This window comes from Accipiter gentilis, chromosome 35 (genome assembly GCF_929443795.1).
Source record: "Accipiter gentilis chromosome 35, bAccGen1.1, whole genome shotgun sequence".
Lineage (NCBI taxonomy): Eukaryota > Metazoa > Chordata > Aves > Accipitriformes > Accipitridae > Astur > Astur gentilis.
This window is the reverse complement of record NC_064914.1, coordinates 10,263,654-10,278,996: the sequence shown is the minus strand read 5'-3', so window position 1 is coordinate 10,278,996 and position 15,343 is coordinate 10,263,654. Positions and strand designations below refer to the sequence as shown.

Below are 15,343 nucleotides of genomic sequence, written 5' to 3'. Positions count from 1 at the left end.
CAACACCGGGACGTGATGGTTGACCCCAACAGCGAGATGTGACGGTTGACATTGACGCCTGGAGGTGATGGCGGACCCCAACAACATCACCGGGACGTGATGGTTGACCCCGGCACCGGGACTTGGTGGTTGACGTCAGCACCGGGACTTGGTGGCTGATCCCAACACTGGGACGTGACCCCAACACCATGATGGGGGGGTTGACCCCAACACCGGGATGTGATGGTTGACCCCGACACTGGGACGGGGGTTTGACACCAACACCATGACATGGGGGTTGACCTCCCCAATATATTACTCTCCCCAATAAATTACAGCTCTCCCCAGCCCCACGTCGCCCCATGGGGGGCCCAACCCCGCCGTGGGGCACTCAGGGCTCCGTCACCTGCCCCACGAAGAGGATGGTGCCTGTGGGGAGAGAGAGGGGTCAGGGAGTCAGGGAACCCCCCCAAACCCGAACCAACGGGGGACAGAGACCCCAGACCCACATCCGTGGGGCACAGAAACCCCAAACCCCCACCCCTGGGGCATGAATGTTCTCCAGACCCCCACCCATGGGTCATGACCACCCCCCAACCCCAGGCCCCCAAGTGCCCCCCCCCCATATTCCCCCCATACCGGTGGGGTTGTGGCGCACGAGGAAGAGGAAGGGCCGATCCAGGAGGATTTCCAGGGGAGCCATGCGGGAGTAAACGATGGCGGCTGTGTGGGGGAGGCAGAGTGGTGAGACCCCCCCAGCAGCCCCATTCCCAAGAGACCCAGGGCTCCGAGCACCCACCACCCCCATTCCCAAGGGACTCGGGGGTCTGCCCCCCCGCCCCACGTCACTCACCGGTGGCCGATGCCACCTCGGTGCCGTTCTCTGTCACCTCCATCCTCACCTTCTGCAGGGCTTGGCCCAGGACAAGGGGCTCCTCAGCTGATGGGTGGGGGGCACGGGTGGGTGTGGGGTGGCCCCAAGATGCCTGGGTCCTCCCAACACCCACCCAGGGGCGACCCACCCCCCCTTTACCTGAAAGTGGGGTGAAGTCGGCGGCGTCGGGGTCAAAGAGGGCGCGGACCCCCAAGGACTTCAGGGGTGCCCGCAGGTCCCAGGTGGTCTCCAGGGAGAAACTGCGAGGGGTGGGATGGAAGACGTCAGCCAAGGACCCAGGTGTCCGAGGGTCCCACCTGCCACCCCCCACCCACCCAAGGACCCAGGCATCCGGGGGGGGTCCCGTCCCCCCCCCCCGGGGACCCAGGCGTCCAGGCTTACCGGGGCAGGACGAGGACACGGGGCACGGGCTTCATGTTGGTGACCCAGGTGGTGACGAGTCGGGCGTCGAGGAGGCGGGTGAGGGTGGCGATGGGGACGTCCCGCCAGATCGGGGCCACCAGCAGCATGGCCACCGCCCCCCCGCCGTAGGGGACCTCCACCACCTCGTAGGGGACCCCCCCCGGCGTCTCGAAGTCCCCTGCGGTGACATGGCATCAGAGGGGACCCAGGTATCCGGGAACTGGGGGGGGGCAGTGGGGTGAGGAGGGTGACATGGGGGGACGCGGGGTGACACGGGGGGACCCAGGCATCCAGGCACCAGGGTGGGGGTCCAAGCGGGGTGACACGGAGGGACCGACAGTGACGGGGGGGACCCAGGTGTTCGGGTGCCGGGGTGGGGGTCTCACCGTAGTTGAACTTGGCCGTCTGCTCCATCATGGGGACGGTCACCACGCTGCCATCGGCCCTGCGGAACGGCCGGGGGTGGGTGGCGGCGGGGGGGAAGGGTCTCATCCAGGCACCCTTGAAGTAGAGGGCGTTGGCCAGCACCAGGCGGGTGCTGGCACCCAAAACGCCGGGGGGCAGGAGCCCCCGGATCAGCCCTGCGGAGACAAGGGTGCTGCTGGGGTCCCCTTCCACCATGGTGGAGGACCCAGGCATCCAAGCACCCATCGCCCCCATTCCCAAGGGAGCCAGGTGTCTGATCACCCATTGTCCCATTCCCAAGGGAGCCAGGGGTCTGAGCACCCATTGCCCCCATTCCCAAGGGACCCAGGTGTCCGAGAACCCATCGCCCCCATTCCCAAGGGAACCAGGGGTCCGAGTACCCATCGCCCCCATTCCCAAGGGAACCAGGTGTCTGATCACCCATCGCCCCCATTCCCAAGGGAGCCAGGGGTCCGAGCACCCATTGCCCCCATTCCCAAGGGACCCAGGTGTCCGAGAACCCATTGCCCCCATTCCCAAGGGACCCAGGTGTCTGATCACCCATCGCCCCCATTCCCAAGGGAGCCAGGGGTCCGAGCACCCATCGCCCCCATTCCCAAGGGAGCCAGGGGTCCGGGCCCCCCCCCAGCCCCCCAAGGTCCTCACCCTGCGTCTGCTCCCGCACCCAGGCATCGAGGAGGGCGCGAGCACCCTCCCCGCGTTGGAAGTCGACCCTGACCAGGCGCCGGGGGCCGAGGGTGCGGACGAAGCGGGGGACGAAGCCGGGGGTCAGCACCAGCCCCCGCCCCACAAAAAGTCCCTCGGCCACGGCCAGGAGGTGACCGGGTCCCCTCAGCGCCTGGCGCAGCGCCTGCAGCTCCGCCGCCATCCCTGGATCTGTGGGGTGGGGGAAACTGAGTCACGGTGTGGGGCTGGGGGTATCCGTGGGGGACCCGGGGTGGGGACACCCATGGGAGAGCCAGTGTGGGGGCAGGGACACCCATGGGAGACCAGGCATGGGGATGGGGACACCTATGGGTGACCTGGTGTGGGGATGGGGACCCCACAACTCATCCCACCGTGGAGACTGGGACGTCGGGGTGTCCCCCGTGAGGATGGGGACCCAACAGCCCACCCCACCGTGGGGACAAGGACCCCGAGGTGTCCACCACGAGGATGGAGACCACACCACCCGTGCCACCACGGGCACAGGGACGCCGAGGTGTCCCCCATGGGGATGGGGACCCGACTTCCCACCCCACCGTGGGGACAAGGACCCCGCCACCCACCCCACCATGGGGACAGGGACCCCCTGGCGTCCCCCATGAGGACAGAGACTCCACGCCCCCTCCCTGCCATGGGACTAGGAGCCCGGTGACCCTCACCGTTGATGCTGAAGCCCATGGCGACATCGAGCTGGCGACGGCCATGCCCGGCGGTGGCCAACTGGAGGGCCGCCAGGACAGCGGTGGCCCCGTGGGGCGCAAAGATGGCGTTGGAATCCCCTCGGCGTCCCACTGCCTCCCGGAAGAGCCGCAGCCCGAAGTCGGTCACCAGTTGGGCCACCCGTCCCGTCACCGGTGTCCCAGCACCCACCAGGGCCACCCAGGCCAGGGCCAGCAGGGCAACTGGGGCCACCCGCATCCTGGAGGGACCCAGGTGTCCAGAGGTCACCCAGGGCACTGAGGTGACCCTGATGGTGATCCCGGTGCTGGTCCCAGTCCCGGTGCTGCTCCCAGTCCTGGTGTCAGCCCCAGTCCCAGTCCTGGCGCTGGTCCCAGCCCCAGTCCCAGTCCCAGTGCTGGTCCCAGTCCCAGTATCAGCCCCAATCCCAGTGCTGGTCCCAGTGCCGGTGTCAGCCCCAATCCCAGTGCTGGTCCCAGTGCCGGTGTCAGCCCCAGTCCCAGTCCCGGTGCTGGTCCCAGTCCAATGCTGGTGTCCCCTTACCTGTTGGTCTCAATCCCGGTGTGGTTCCCGGTGTCCCTGTGTCAGCCCCGATCCCGGTGTCGTGGTATCAGTCCCGGTGTCAGCCCCGGTCTCCCTCCGGGTGTCCCAGTCTTGGTCCCAGCGATGGTCCTGCTGTCCCAGTATCCGCCCTGGTTTTAGTCCCAGTGTCCTGATATTGGTCCTGGTGTCGGTCCCAGGGTCCCAGTCTTGGTCCCAGTCTCAGTCCCGGTGTCCTGGTCTTAGTCCTGGTGTCCCAGTATCAGTCCCAGTATCCCAGTCTTGGTGTCAGTCCCGGTGTCCCGGTGTTGATTCTGGTGTCGTTCCCGGTGTCCCGCTCTTGGTCCCGGTGTCGTTCCCGGTGTCCCGCTCTCGTCCGGTGCTGCTGCTCCCGGCTCTGGGACGCGTCCGTCCCGGCAGCGGCTTTAAAGGGCAGAGCGGGGGCGGGGGGGTGTTTCCACTCGTGTCCCCCCCTCACGTCTCCACCCACGTCCCTCCCCGTGTCCCCCCCGTGTCCCCTGTGACCCTCCCATGCCCTCAGCATCTCCCCGTCTCCCGTGTCCCCTCTGTGTCCCCAGTGGCATCTCGTGTGCCCCACGTCCCCCCATGTCCCCCCACGTCCTGTGCCCCCCCATGTCCAATGTCCCCATGTCCCCCATGCCCCCCCGTGCCCCCCCATCCCTGTGGGTGCCCGTTCGGCGCAGTTATGGGGTGACCTGACGGGGTGTCACATATCAAGGGACGCAGTCGTCGGGGCAGGGTGTCACCCCCCCCAAAAACCCCGGTTTCTCCCCGGGGTGACGCCAGGGCCCCTTCCTGCGGGGTGACGCGGTGGCATTGCGGGGGGTTGGGAAACCCCAGGGGTGCCCGGACGCCTGCGTCCCCAGTGGGGTCAATGGGGGTGCTGGGGTTGGGGAGGGTCAGGGTGCTGGGACTCCTGGGTCCCAGTGGGGTCAATGGGGGCGGTGGGATTTGGGGGGTCAGGGGTGGCAGGACACCTGCGTCCCCAGTGGGGTCGATGGGGGTGCTGGGATTTGGGGGGTCAGGGGTGGCAGGACACCTGCGTCCCCAGTGGGGTCAATGAGGGAGCTGGGATTAGGGGGTCAGGGTGCTGGGACTCCTGGGTCCCAGTGGGGTCAATGGGAGTGCTGGGATTTGGGGGGTCAGGGGTGGCAGGACACCTGCGTCCCCAGTGGGGTCAATGAGGGAGCTGGGATTAGGGGGTCAGGGTGCTGGGACTCCTGGGTCCCAGTGGGGTCAATGGGAGTGCTGGGATTTGGGGGGTCAGGGGTGGCAGGACACCTGCGTCCCCAGTGGTGTCAATGGGGGCGGTGGGATTTGGGGGGTCAGGGTGCTGGGACTCCTGGGTCCCAGTGGGGTCAATGGGGGCAGTGGGATTGGGGGGGTCAGGGGTGGCAGGACACCTGCGTCCCCAGTGGGGTCAATGGGGGCAGTGGGATTGGGGGGGTCAGGGTTCCGGGATGCCTGGGTTTCCCCCCCGGGGGTCAGGGATGCCAGCACCTTGCCCGGACACCCGCGTCCTTCCGAGAGACGTTTCCGGACGCGGCGGGGGAGGGAAGGGGGACGGCGGCCAAACCGCTGCCGGGTAAAAATAACCCGGGAGGAAACGGTGCCAGGATCGGGCCCAACACCCACCGCGGCGGCTTCTCTGGTGCCCCATAGATCCCCCCAGTCCTCCTAGTGCCCCACTGACCCCCCCAGACCCCCCAGTGCCCATAGATCCCTCCCAGTGCCCCATTGACATCCCATAGATCCCCCATAGACCCCACCAGTATGCCCAGTGCTCCGTTGACCCTCCCTATAGATCCCACCAGTACTCATAGATCCCCCCAGCGCCCCAGTGATGCCCCATAGACCCCCCAGTGCCCCACTGGTACCCCATAGACCCCCCAGTGCCCCATAGACCCCCACTGACTCCATAGAACCCCCCCATGGTATAGGTTTAGCCCCCCCAACCCATTTTGCACCCCCCCCCCAGTCTATGTCCCCCCGTACGGGGATTCTCCAGGGGCTCGTACAGGGGTTGAGCTTGGTGGCATCTGGGGGGTGGGGGGTGTCATGGACCATGAGTTGTTTCCCCCCCCCAACCCTACAGCCCAGAAATATGCTGGGAAAATCACCTTTTCCGGTAGTTTTTTGCCCAAAATTGGCCATTGTGGGCACGGGCGGAGGCGGGAGGGGAGCAGGGAAAGGAGTAAAGGGAGAGGAATTTCCTCAGCAACCCAAATTCACTCTTTTTCCACCCAAAAAAGGCGGCGGGAAGGGGATTATTCATGGCGGGGGCTGGAGCAGACGGCGGGACATGGGGGTGGGGTGGGCCACGGCCTGTCACGCTGGGACATGCGTGTGTTGGTGGGTGGGCACGGACACGTGTGTGAGACACGGGGGGGGGGGGCACCCCTCCCCACGCACATGTGTGTGTGTGTGACCACTGCTCCCCCGCACACGTGTCCCCATTGCAGACCTCAGACCCACCAGCACCCCCACCCCATCCCCCAGACCCCCCCCAGCACCCCCACCCCAGCAGCCAGGACCCCCCCAGCACCCAGACCCCCACTCTAGAACCCAGACCCCCCACCCAGCACCCCCAACCCACCACCCAGCCCCCCCCCCCCCAGCACCCCCACCCCATCACCCTACCCCAGCAGCCAGGACCCCCCCAGCACCCAGAACCGCCAACACCCCCAGCACCCCCCCTCGAGGCCCCCCACTGCAGGGGGAGCTGACTCAGGCTGGGGTGACTCAGCCAGGTCTCAACGCCTTCCTGTGGGACTGGGGGGGGAGCACATCCAATCCTGCAGGGATTCACCCCAAAAAGGGCACTGTACCCCAGAAAGCCATGGGTGCACCCCCAAGCATCTCTGTACCCCAAAACTCAAGAGATTCACCCCCAAACCTCACACAGACCCCCCCGATTCGCCCCAAAGTCTACATGGACCCACCCCAAAGCGTCCCTGTACCCCAAAAGTGGACGGACTCACCTCAGAACCTCACACAGCCCCCAAACCCCGTGACAGGGCCACCCCACGGCAGTGTCACCCCACGGCGGGACCACCCAAGGACGCTGCCACCCCACGGCAGCATCACCTCCACCCACGGACAGGAGGTTGTCACCCAGCCCACGGCATTGTCGCCCCCCTCCCTGTGAGGCGCTGCCACCCCTCCAGGGTGTCCCCACTGCCCCCCACCCTTCCAGACCACCCGATGTTACCCCTCCCCACGCTGGTGTCGCCACATGGGACCCATTTTCACCCACTGGGACACATCACTGGGGGGGGGGGGGGCGTGACACCCACTCAAGGAAGTGTTCGAGTGTGTCTCTCGGGTGGTGACACCCCCAGGTGTCACCTCAGTTACTGCTGGGTGCTGGTGGCTTCCTACCAGGAACTGCTCCCAGCCCTGGGGGGGGGGACATCGAGGTGGGGGGACAAACACCAGCACCCTATAGAGTGACCCCCCTGCTCCCAGCCACCGTGGCCACAAACGTCCCCGAGACGTCCCTTCCTCCGTGTCCCCCTCCATGGGTGGCAGCTGGGTGGGGACATGGAGAAGCAGGCAGCTGCCTCCATCCTCTGTAGGGCTTCAGGGGGGGCTACAGGGCGTTGGTTGGGGCCTTCAGTCCTCCACAGGGCGTTGGTTGGGGCCTTCAGTCCTCCACAGGGCGTTGGTTGGGTCCCTGGGTCCTCCACAGGGCGTTGGTTGGGGCCTTCAGTCCTCCACAGGGCGTTGGTTGGGTCCCTGGGTCCTCCACAGGGCGTTGGTTGGGTCCCTGGGTCCTCCACAGGGCGTTGGTTGGGGCCTTCAGTCCTCCACAGGGCGTTGGTTGGGTCCCTGGGTCCTCCACAGGGCGTTGGTTGGGGCCTTCAGTCCTCCACAGGGCGTTGGTTGGGTCCCTGGGTCCTCCACAGGGCGTTGGTTGGGGCCTTCAGTCCTCCACAGGGCGTTGGTTGGGTCCCCAAGTTGGGGTTGGTTGGGGCGGGGGACATACAGGGTTGGCCAGGTACCCCATCGCCATCTGATGTCCCCAGCCCGGTGCCACCTTCCCATCCCGTGTCCCACGACCCCTCCCCACGTCCCCTTTCCCGTCCCATCCCTGTCCCGTCCCCAGCCCCGCTCCACAGCAGGGACGAGCCATGGCCGGGGCTGGCGGGGACCCGACAAGGTCTTGGAGATGTTGGGGACCGTGCCCAGAGGGGTCTCGCGGACCTTAGGGGAAGGCGTTGGGCACCGCGTGAGACGACACTTCCCGTGGGGTGATGTCCTTGCTGGGAAATGGGTGTTGGCACCCATCCCTTTGCTCTTGGCACCCACAGCTCAGATTTCATCCCTCCTACCTCTTACCTGTGGCCAAAGTCCCCAGCGATCCTCCCTGTCACATTCCTGCTCCACCTGTGGTTGGCGGCGGATCAACGAGCCAAGCTCCCCCCCGCCGCCCACCTCCCCAGCCCCCGGCTCCGAGGTCTGGAGAGATGAGGGGTCGTCTCTGGGGTAGCCTGGCCACGGTCTGCATCTGCTTCCTGGTCATCACGAGAGGTGGGTGCTGTTGGTGCTGGGACCACCCATCCCACCGCTGTTGCCTCATCACGGGGACACCCTGAGGGCTGCAAGCTTGGGCGCCGGGTGGGACCAGGGGTCCTTAAAGCGCCCCGTGCTGCAGGTCTGGTTTTGGCATCAAACGAGAACAAACCGGGGTCTTTGGGTCCATGGGTCTTCCGAGGTCCATGGGGTTTTGGGACCCAACTGGGGGTCTTGGGACCAAACTGGGTGTCCTGGGAGTCTTGGGGGTTCATTGGAGAAACAAGGGCAGGTCTTTGGGGGATGTTGGTCTTTTGGGGACGTGGGTCATTGGAGATCCATGGAGTTTTGGGAACCAGCTGGAGGTCTGGGGAGTCTTGGGGGCATCTTTGGAGAATGAAGGGCAGGTCTTTGGGGGACTTTGGTCTGTGGTGGATGTGGGTGTTTGGCGGTCAATGGGTTTTGGGGGATGTGGGTGTTTGTGGGGCCAGGGTGGGTGCTTAACATGTAGGAGATGGGACGGGAGACTGTCAATGCCTTTCCTGGGAAGAGGGTGGCAACCCATACGTGGACGCAAAGGGAATGTAGACATCAGAGCACTGGGTCAACATACAAAGGCCCTTCTGACACGCCACTCTTCTGACCTACACTGCATAGATGACGCTGAGAAGCGTGCTACAGGGGACAGCAGGCAAGTGGACAGGGAGAGCTCATCTTCGCCCAAGATGTCCCATGTGACTCCTCGAGGAAAAGAGGTGAAACACACAAACACAGATGAAGGACCTAGAGGAGCTGATAATACCGATGAGGGCAGAAACGGGAACAGCTCTCCCCCTACTGGCACCCAAACCACCGACTCTCCCCCTACCGGCACCCAAACCACCGACTCTCCCCCTACGGCCACCCAAACCACCGACTCTCCCCCTACCGGCACCCAAACCACTGACTCTCCCCCTACGGGCACCCAAACCACCGAGTCTCCCCCTACGGCCACCCAAACCACCGACTCTCCCCCTACCGGCACCCAAACCACCGACTCTCCCCCTACCGCCACCCAAACCACCGACTCTCCCCCTACTGGCACCCAAACCACTGACTCTCCCCCTACGGGCACCCAAACCACCGACTCTCCCCCTACGGCCACCAAAACAACCGACTCTCCCCCTACCGCCACCCAAACCACCGACTCTCCCCCTACGGCCACGCAAACCACCGACTCTCCCCCTACCGGCACCCAAACCACCGAGTCTCCCCCTACGGCCACCCAAACCACCGACTCTCCCCCTACCGGCACCGAAACCACCGACTCTCCCCCTACTGGCACCCAAACCACCGAGTCTCCCCCTACGGCCACCCAAACCACCGACTCTCCCCCTACCGCCACCCAAACCACCGCCTCTCCCCCTACGGCCACCCAAACCACCGACTCTCCCCCTACGGCCACCCAAACCACCGACTCTCCCCCTACCGCCACCCAAACCACCGACTCTCCCCCTACCGGCACCCAAACCACTGCCTCTCCCCCTACCGGCACCCAAACAACCGACTCCCCCCCTACGGCCACCCAAACCACCGACTCTCCCCCTACGGCCACCCAAACCACCGACTCTCCCCCTACGGTCACCCAAACCACTGCCTCTCCCCCTACCGGCACCCAAACCACCGACTCCCCCCCTACGGCCACCCAAACAACCGACTCTCCCCCTACGGCCACCCAAACCACCGACTCTCCCCCTACGGGCACCCAAACCACCGCCTCTCCCCCTACGGCCACCCAAACCACCGACTCTCCCCCTACGGCCACCAAAACAACCGACTCTCCCCCTACGGGCACCCAAACCACCGACTCTCCCCCTACGGCCACCCAAACCACCGACTCTCCCCCTACCGGCACCCAAACCACTGACTCTCCCCCTACGGGCACCCAAACCACCGACTCTCCCCCTACCGGCACCCAAACCACTGACTCTCCCCCTACGGGCACCCAAACCACCGACTCTCCCCCTACCGGCACCCAAACCACCGACTCTCCCCCTACGGCCACCCAAACTACCGCCTCTCCCCCTACGGCCACCCAAACCACCGACTCTCCCCCTACGGCCACCCAAACCACCGACTCTCCCCCTACCGCCACCCAAACCACTGACTCTCCCCCTACTGGCACCCAAACCACCGAGTCTCCCCCTACGGCCACCCAAACCACCGACTCTCCCCCTACGGCCACCCAAACCACCGACTCTCCCCCTACCGCCACCCAAACCACTGACTCTCCCCCTACTGCCACCCAAACTACCGCCTCTCCCCCTACGGCCACCCAAACCACCGACTCTCCCCCTACTGGCACCCAAACCTCCGAGTCTCCCCCTACGGCCACCCAAACCACCGAGTCTCCCCCTACGGCCACCCAAACAACCGACTCTCCCCCCACCGCCACCCAAACCACCGACTCTCCCCCTACGGCCACCCAAACCACCGACTCTCCCCCTACGGCCACCCAAACCACTGACTCTCCCCCTACGGGCACCGAAACCACCGACTCTCCCCCTACGGCCACCCAAACCACCGACTCTCCCCCTACCGGCACCCAAACCACCGACTCTCCCCCTACCGCCACCCAAACTACCGCATCTCCCCCTACCGCCACCCAAACCACCGACTCTCCCCCTACGGCCACCCAAACCACCGACTCTCCCCCTACGGCCACCCAAACCACTGTCTCTCCCCCTACGGCCACCCAAACCACCGACTCTCCCCCTACGGCCACACAAACCACCGACTCTCCTCCCACCGCCACCCAAACCACCGAGTCTCCCCCTACGGGCACCCAAACCACCGAGTCTCCCCCTACGGCCACCCAAACCACCGACTCTCCCCCTACCGCCACCCAAACCACCGACTCCCCCCCTACGGGCACCCAAACCACCGAGTCTCCCCCTACCGGCTCCCAAACCACCGACTCTCCCCCTACTGGCACCCAAACCACCGACTCTCCTCCTACGGCCACCCAAACCACCGACTCTCCCCCTACGGTCACCCAAACCACCGACTCTCCCCCTACCGGCACCCAAACCACCGACTCTCCCCCTACAGGCACCCAAACCACCGAGTCTCCCCCTACGGCCACCCAAACCACCGACTCTCCCCCTACCGCCACCCAAACCACCGACTCTCCCCCTACGGCCACCCAAACCACTGCCTCTCCCCCTACCGGCACCCAAACAACCGACTCCCCCCCTACGGCCACCCAAACCACCGCCTCTCCCCCTACCGGCACCCAAACCACTGACTCTCCCCCTACGGCCACCCAAACCACCGACTCTCCCCCTACCGCCACCCAAACCACCGACTCTCCCCCTACCGCCACCCAAACCACCGACTCCCCCCCTACGGGCACCCAAACCACCGAGTCTCCCCCTACCGGCTCCCAAACCACCGAGTCTCCCCCTACGGGCACCCAAACCACCGAGTCTCCCCCTACGGCCACCCAAACCACCGACTCTCCCCCTACTGGCACCCAAACCACCGACTCTCCCCCTACGGCCACCCAAACCACCGACTCTCCCCCTACCGGCACCCAAACCACCGACTCTCCCCCTACGGTCACCCAAACCACCGACTCTCCTCCTACGGCCACCCAAACCACCGACTCTCCCCATACGGTCACCCAAACCAGTGACTCTCCCCCTACCGCCACCCAAACCACCGACTCTCCCCCTACGGCCACCCAAACCACCGACTCTCCCCCTACCGCCACCCAAACCACCGACTCTCCCCCTACGGCCACCCAAACCACTGCCTCTCCCCCTACCGGCACCCAAACAACCGACTCCCCCCCTACGGCCACCCAAACCACCGAGTCTCCCCCTACCGGCACCCAAACCACCCAGTCTCCCCCTACGGCCACCCAAACCACCGACTCTCCCCCTACCGGCACCCAAACCACCGACTCTCCCCCTACGGTCACCCAAACCACCGACTCTCCTCCTACGGCCACCCAAACCACCGACTCTCCCCCTACGGTCACCCAAACCAGTGACTCTCCCCCTACAGGCACCCAAACCACCGCCTCTCCCCCTACCGCCACCCAAACCACCGACTCTCCCCCTACGGCCACCCAAACCACCGACTCTCCCCCTACCGCCACCCAAACCACCGACTCTCCCCCTACCGGCACCCAAACCACTGACTCTCCCCCTACGGGCACCCAAACCACCGAGTCTCCCCCTACGGCCACCCAAACCACCGACTCTCCCCCTACCGCCACCCAAACCACCGACTCTCCCCCTACCGCCACCCAAACTACCGCCTCTCCCCCTACGGCCACCCAAACCACCGACTCTCCCCCTACGGCCACCCAAACCACCGACTCTCCCCCTACCGCCACCCAAACCACTGACTCTCCCCCTACTGGCACCCAAACCACCGAGTCTCCCCCTACCGCCACCCAAACAACCGAGTCTCCCCCTATGGCCACCCAAACTACCGCCTCTCCCCCTACGGCCACCCAAACCACCGACTCTCCCCCTACTGGCACCCAAACCACCGACTCTCCCCCTACGGCCACCCAAACCACCGAGTCTCCCCCTACGGCCACCCAAACCACCGACTCTCCCCCTACGGCCACCCAAACAACCGACTCTCCCCCTACGGCCACCCAAACCACCGACTCTCCCCCTACCGCCACCCAAACCACCGCCTCTCCCCCTACCGGCACCCAAACAACCAACTCCCCCCCTACGGGCACCCAAACCACCGAGTCTCCCCCTACCGGCTCCCAAACCACCGACTCTCCCCCTACCGGCACCCAAACCACCGGGTCTCCCCCTACGGCCACCCAAACCACCGACTCTCCCCCTACGGCCACCCAAACCACCGACTCTCCCCCTACCGGCACCCAAACCACTGACTCTCCCCCTACGGGCACCCAAACCACCGACTCTCCCCCTACGGGCACCCAAACCACTGACTCTCCACCTACGGGCACCCAAACCACCGAGTCTCCCCCTACGGCCACCCAAACCACCGACTCTCCCCCTACTGGCACCCAAACCACCGACTCTCCCCCTACGGCCACCCAAACCACCGACTCTCCCCCTACGGCCACCCAAACCACCGACTCTCCCCCTACTGGCACCCAAACCACCGACTCTCCCCCTACGGCCACCCAAACCACTGACTCTCCCCCTACGGCCACCCAAACCACCGACTCTCCCCCTACCGGCACCCAAACCACCGACTCTCCCCCTACGGCCACCCAAACCACCGACTCTCCTCCTACGGCCACCCAAACCACCGACTCTCCCCCTACGGTCACCCAAACCAGTGACTCTCCCCCTACAGGCACCCAAACCACCGAGTCTCCCCCTACGGCCACCCAAACCACCGACTCTCCCCCTACGGCCACCAAAACAACCGACTCTCCCCCTACCGCCACCCAAACCACCGACTCTCCCCCTACGGCCACCCAAACCACCGACTCTCCCCCTACGGCCACCCAAACCACCGACTCTCCCCCTACGGCCACCCAAACCACCGACTCTCCCCCTACCGGCACCCAAACCACCGAGTCTCCCCCTACCGGCACCCAAACCACTGCCTCTCCCCCTACAGGCACCCAAACCACCGAGTCTCCCCCTACGGCCACCCAAACCACCGACTCTCCCCCTACGGCCACCCAAACCACCGCCTCTCCCCCTACCGCCACCCAAACCACCGACTCTCCCCCTACGGCCACCGAAACCACTGTCTCTCCCCCTACGGCCACCCAAACCACCGACTCTCCCCCTACGGCCACCCAAACCACCGACTCTCCCCCTACCGCCACCCAAACCACCGACTCTCCCCCTACCGCCACCCAAACAACCGACTCTCCCCCTACGGCCACCCAAACCACCGACTCTCCCCCTACCGCCACCCAAACCACCGACTCTCCCCCTACGGCCACCCAAACCACCGACTCTCCCCCTACGGGCACCCAAACCACCGACTCTCCCCCTACCGGCACTCAAACCACCGACTCTCCCCCTACGGCCACCCAAACCACCGCCTCTCCCCCTACGGCCACCCAAACCACCGACTCTCCCCCTACCGCCACCCAAACCACCGACTCCCCCCCTACGGCCACCCAAACCACCGACTCTCCCCCTACCGCCACCCAAACCACCGACTCTTCCCCTACGGCCACCCAAACCACCGCCTCTCCCCCTACCGCCACCCAAACCACCGACTCTCCTCCCACCGCCACCCAAACCACCGACTCTCCCCCTACGGCCACCCAAACAACTGCCTCTCCCCCTACCGGCACCCAAACCACCGACTCTCCCCCTACGGCCACCCAAACCACCGACTCTCCCCCTACCGCCACCCAAACCACCGACTCTCCCCCTACGGCCACCCAAACATCCGTCTCTCCCCCTACGGGCACCCAAACCACCGACTCTCCCCCTACGGCCACCCAAACCACCGACTCTCCCCCTACTGGCACCCAAACCACCGACTCTCCCCCTACGGCCACCCAAACCACCGACTCTCCCCCTACTGGCACCCAAACCACCGACTCTCCCCCTACCGCCACCCAAACTACCGCCTCTCCCCCTACGGCCACCCAAACCACCGAGTCTCCCCCTACGGCCACCCAAACCACCGACTCTCCCCCTACTGGCACCCAAACCACCGACTCTCCCCCTACGGCCACCCAAACCACCGAGTCTCCCCCTACGGCCACCCAAACCACCGACTCTCCCCCTACCGCCACCCAAACCACCGACTCTCCCCCTACGGCCACCCAAACCACCGACTCTCCCCCTACTGGCACCCAAACCACCGACTCTCCCCCTACGGCCACCCAAACCACCGACTCTCCCCCTACGGCCACACAAACCACCGACTCTCCCCCTACCGCCACTCAAACCACCGACTCTCCCCCTACCGCCACCCAAACCACCGACTCTCCTCCCACCGCCACCCAAAGCACCGACTCTCCCCCTACGGCCACCCAAACCACCGACTCTCCCCCTACCGCCACCCAAACCACCGACTCTCCCCCTACCGCCACCCAAACCACCGACTCTCCCCCTACCGCCACCCAAACCACTGACTCTCCCCCTACCGCCACCCAAACCACCGACTCTCCCCCTACTGGCACCCAAACCACCGACTCTCCCCCTACGGCCACCGAAACAT

The 15,343-nt window shown here is 65.8% G+C and overlaps 2 protein-coding genes across 2 annotated transcripts in view; both read right to left on the bottom strand.

The window, feature by feature from the left end:
* Positions 1-190, bottom strand: part of PCOLCE (procollagen C-endopeptidase enhancer) — a 4,533-nt gene extending 4,343 nt beyond the window's left edge. The window contains 1 exon segment of the mRNA XM_049792561.1: positions 77-190. Coding sequence (XP_049648518.1) covers positions 77-190 — 114 coding nt within the window.
* Positions 191-277: 87 nt separating this feature from the next.
* Positions 278-4,181, bottom strand: SERPINE1 (serpin family E member 1). The gene is made up of 9 exons (XM_049792645.1): positions 3,629-4,181; positions 3,067-3,326; positions 2,348-2,578; positions 1,663-1,857; positions 1,256-1,454; positions 1,013-1,113; positions 833-919; positions 619-702; positions 278-408 (listed from the first exon to the last, which is right to left on the bottom strand). Exons 2-9 carry the CDS (start codon positions 3,323-3,325, stop codon positions 371-373), a joined length of 1,194 nt encoding a protein of 397 aa, XP_049648602.1. The 5' UTR covers position 3,326; positions 3,629-4,181; the 3' UTR covers positions 278-370.
* Positions 4,182-15,343: the final 11,162 nt, after the last annotated feature.

Coding starts and splice junctions, on each gene's coding strand:
- SERPINE1 (XM_049792645.1), bottom strand. CDS start 3,325: ATGCGGGTGGCCCCAGTTGCCCTGCTGGCCCTGGCCTGGGTGGCCCTG. Junction 1,858..2,347: donor GGTGCGGGAGCAGACGCAGG/GTGAGGACCTTG, acceptor TTGTCTCCGCAG/GGCTGATCCGGGGGCTCCTG. Junction 703..832: donor CGAGGTGGCATCGGCCACCG/GTGAGTGACGTG, acceptor TCCCCCACACAG/CCGCCATCGTTTACTCCCGC.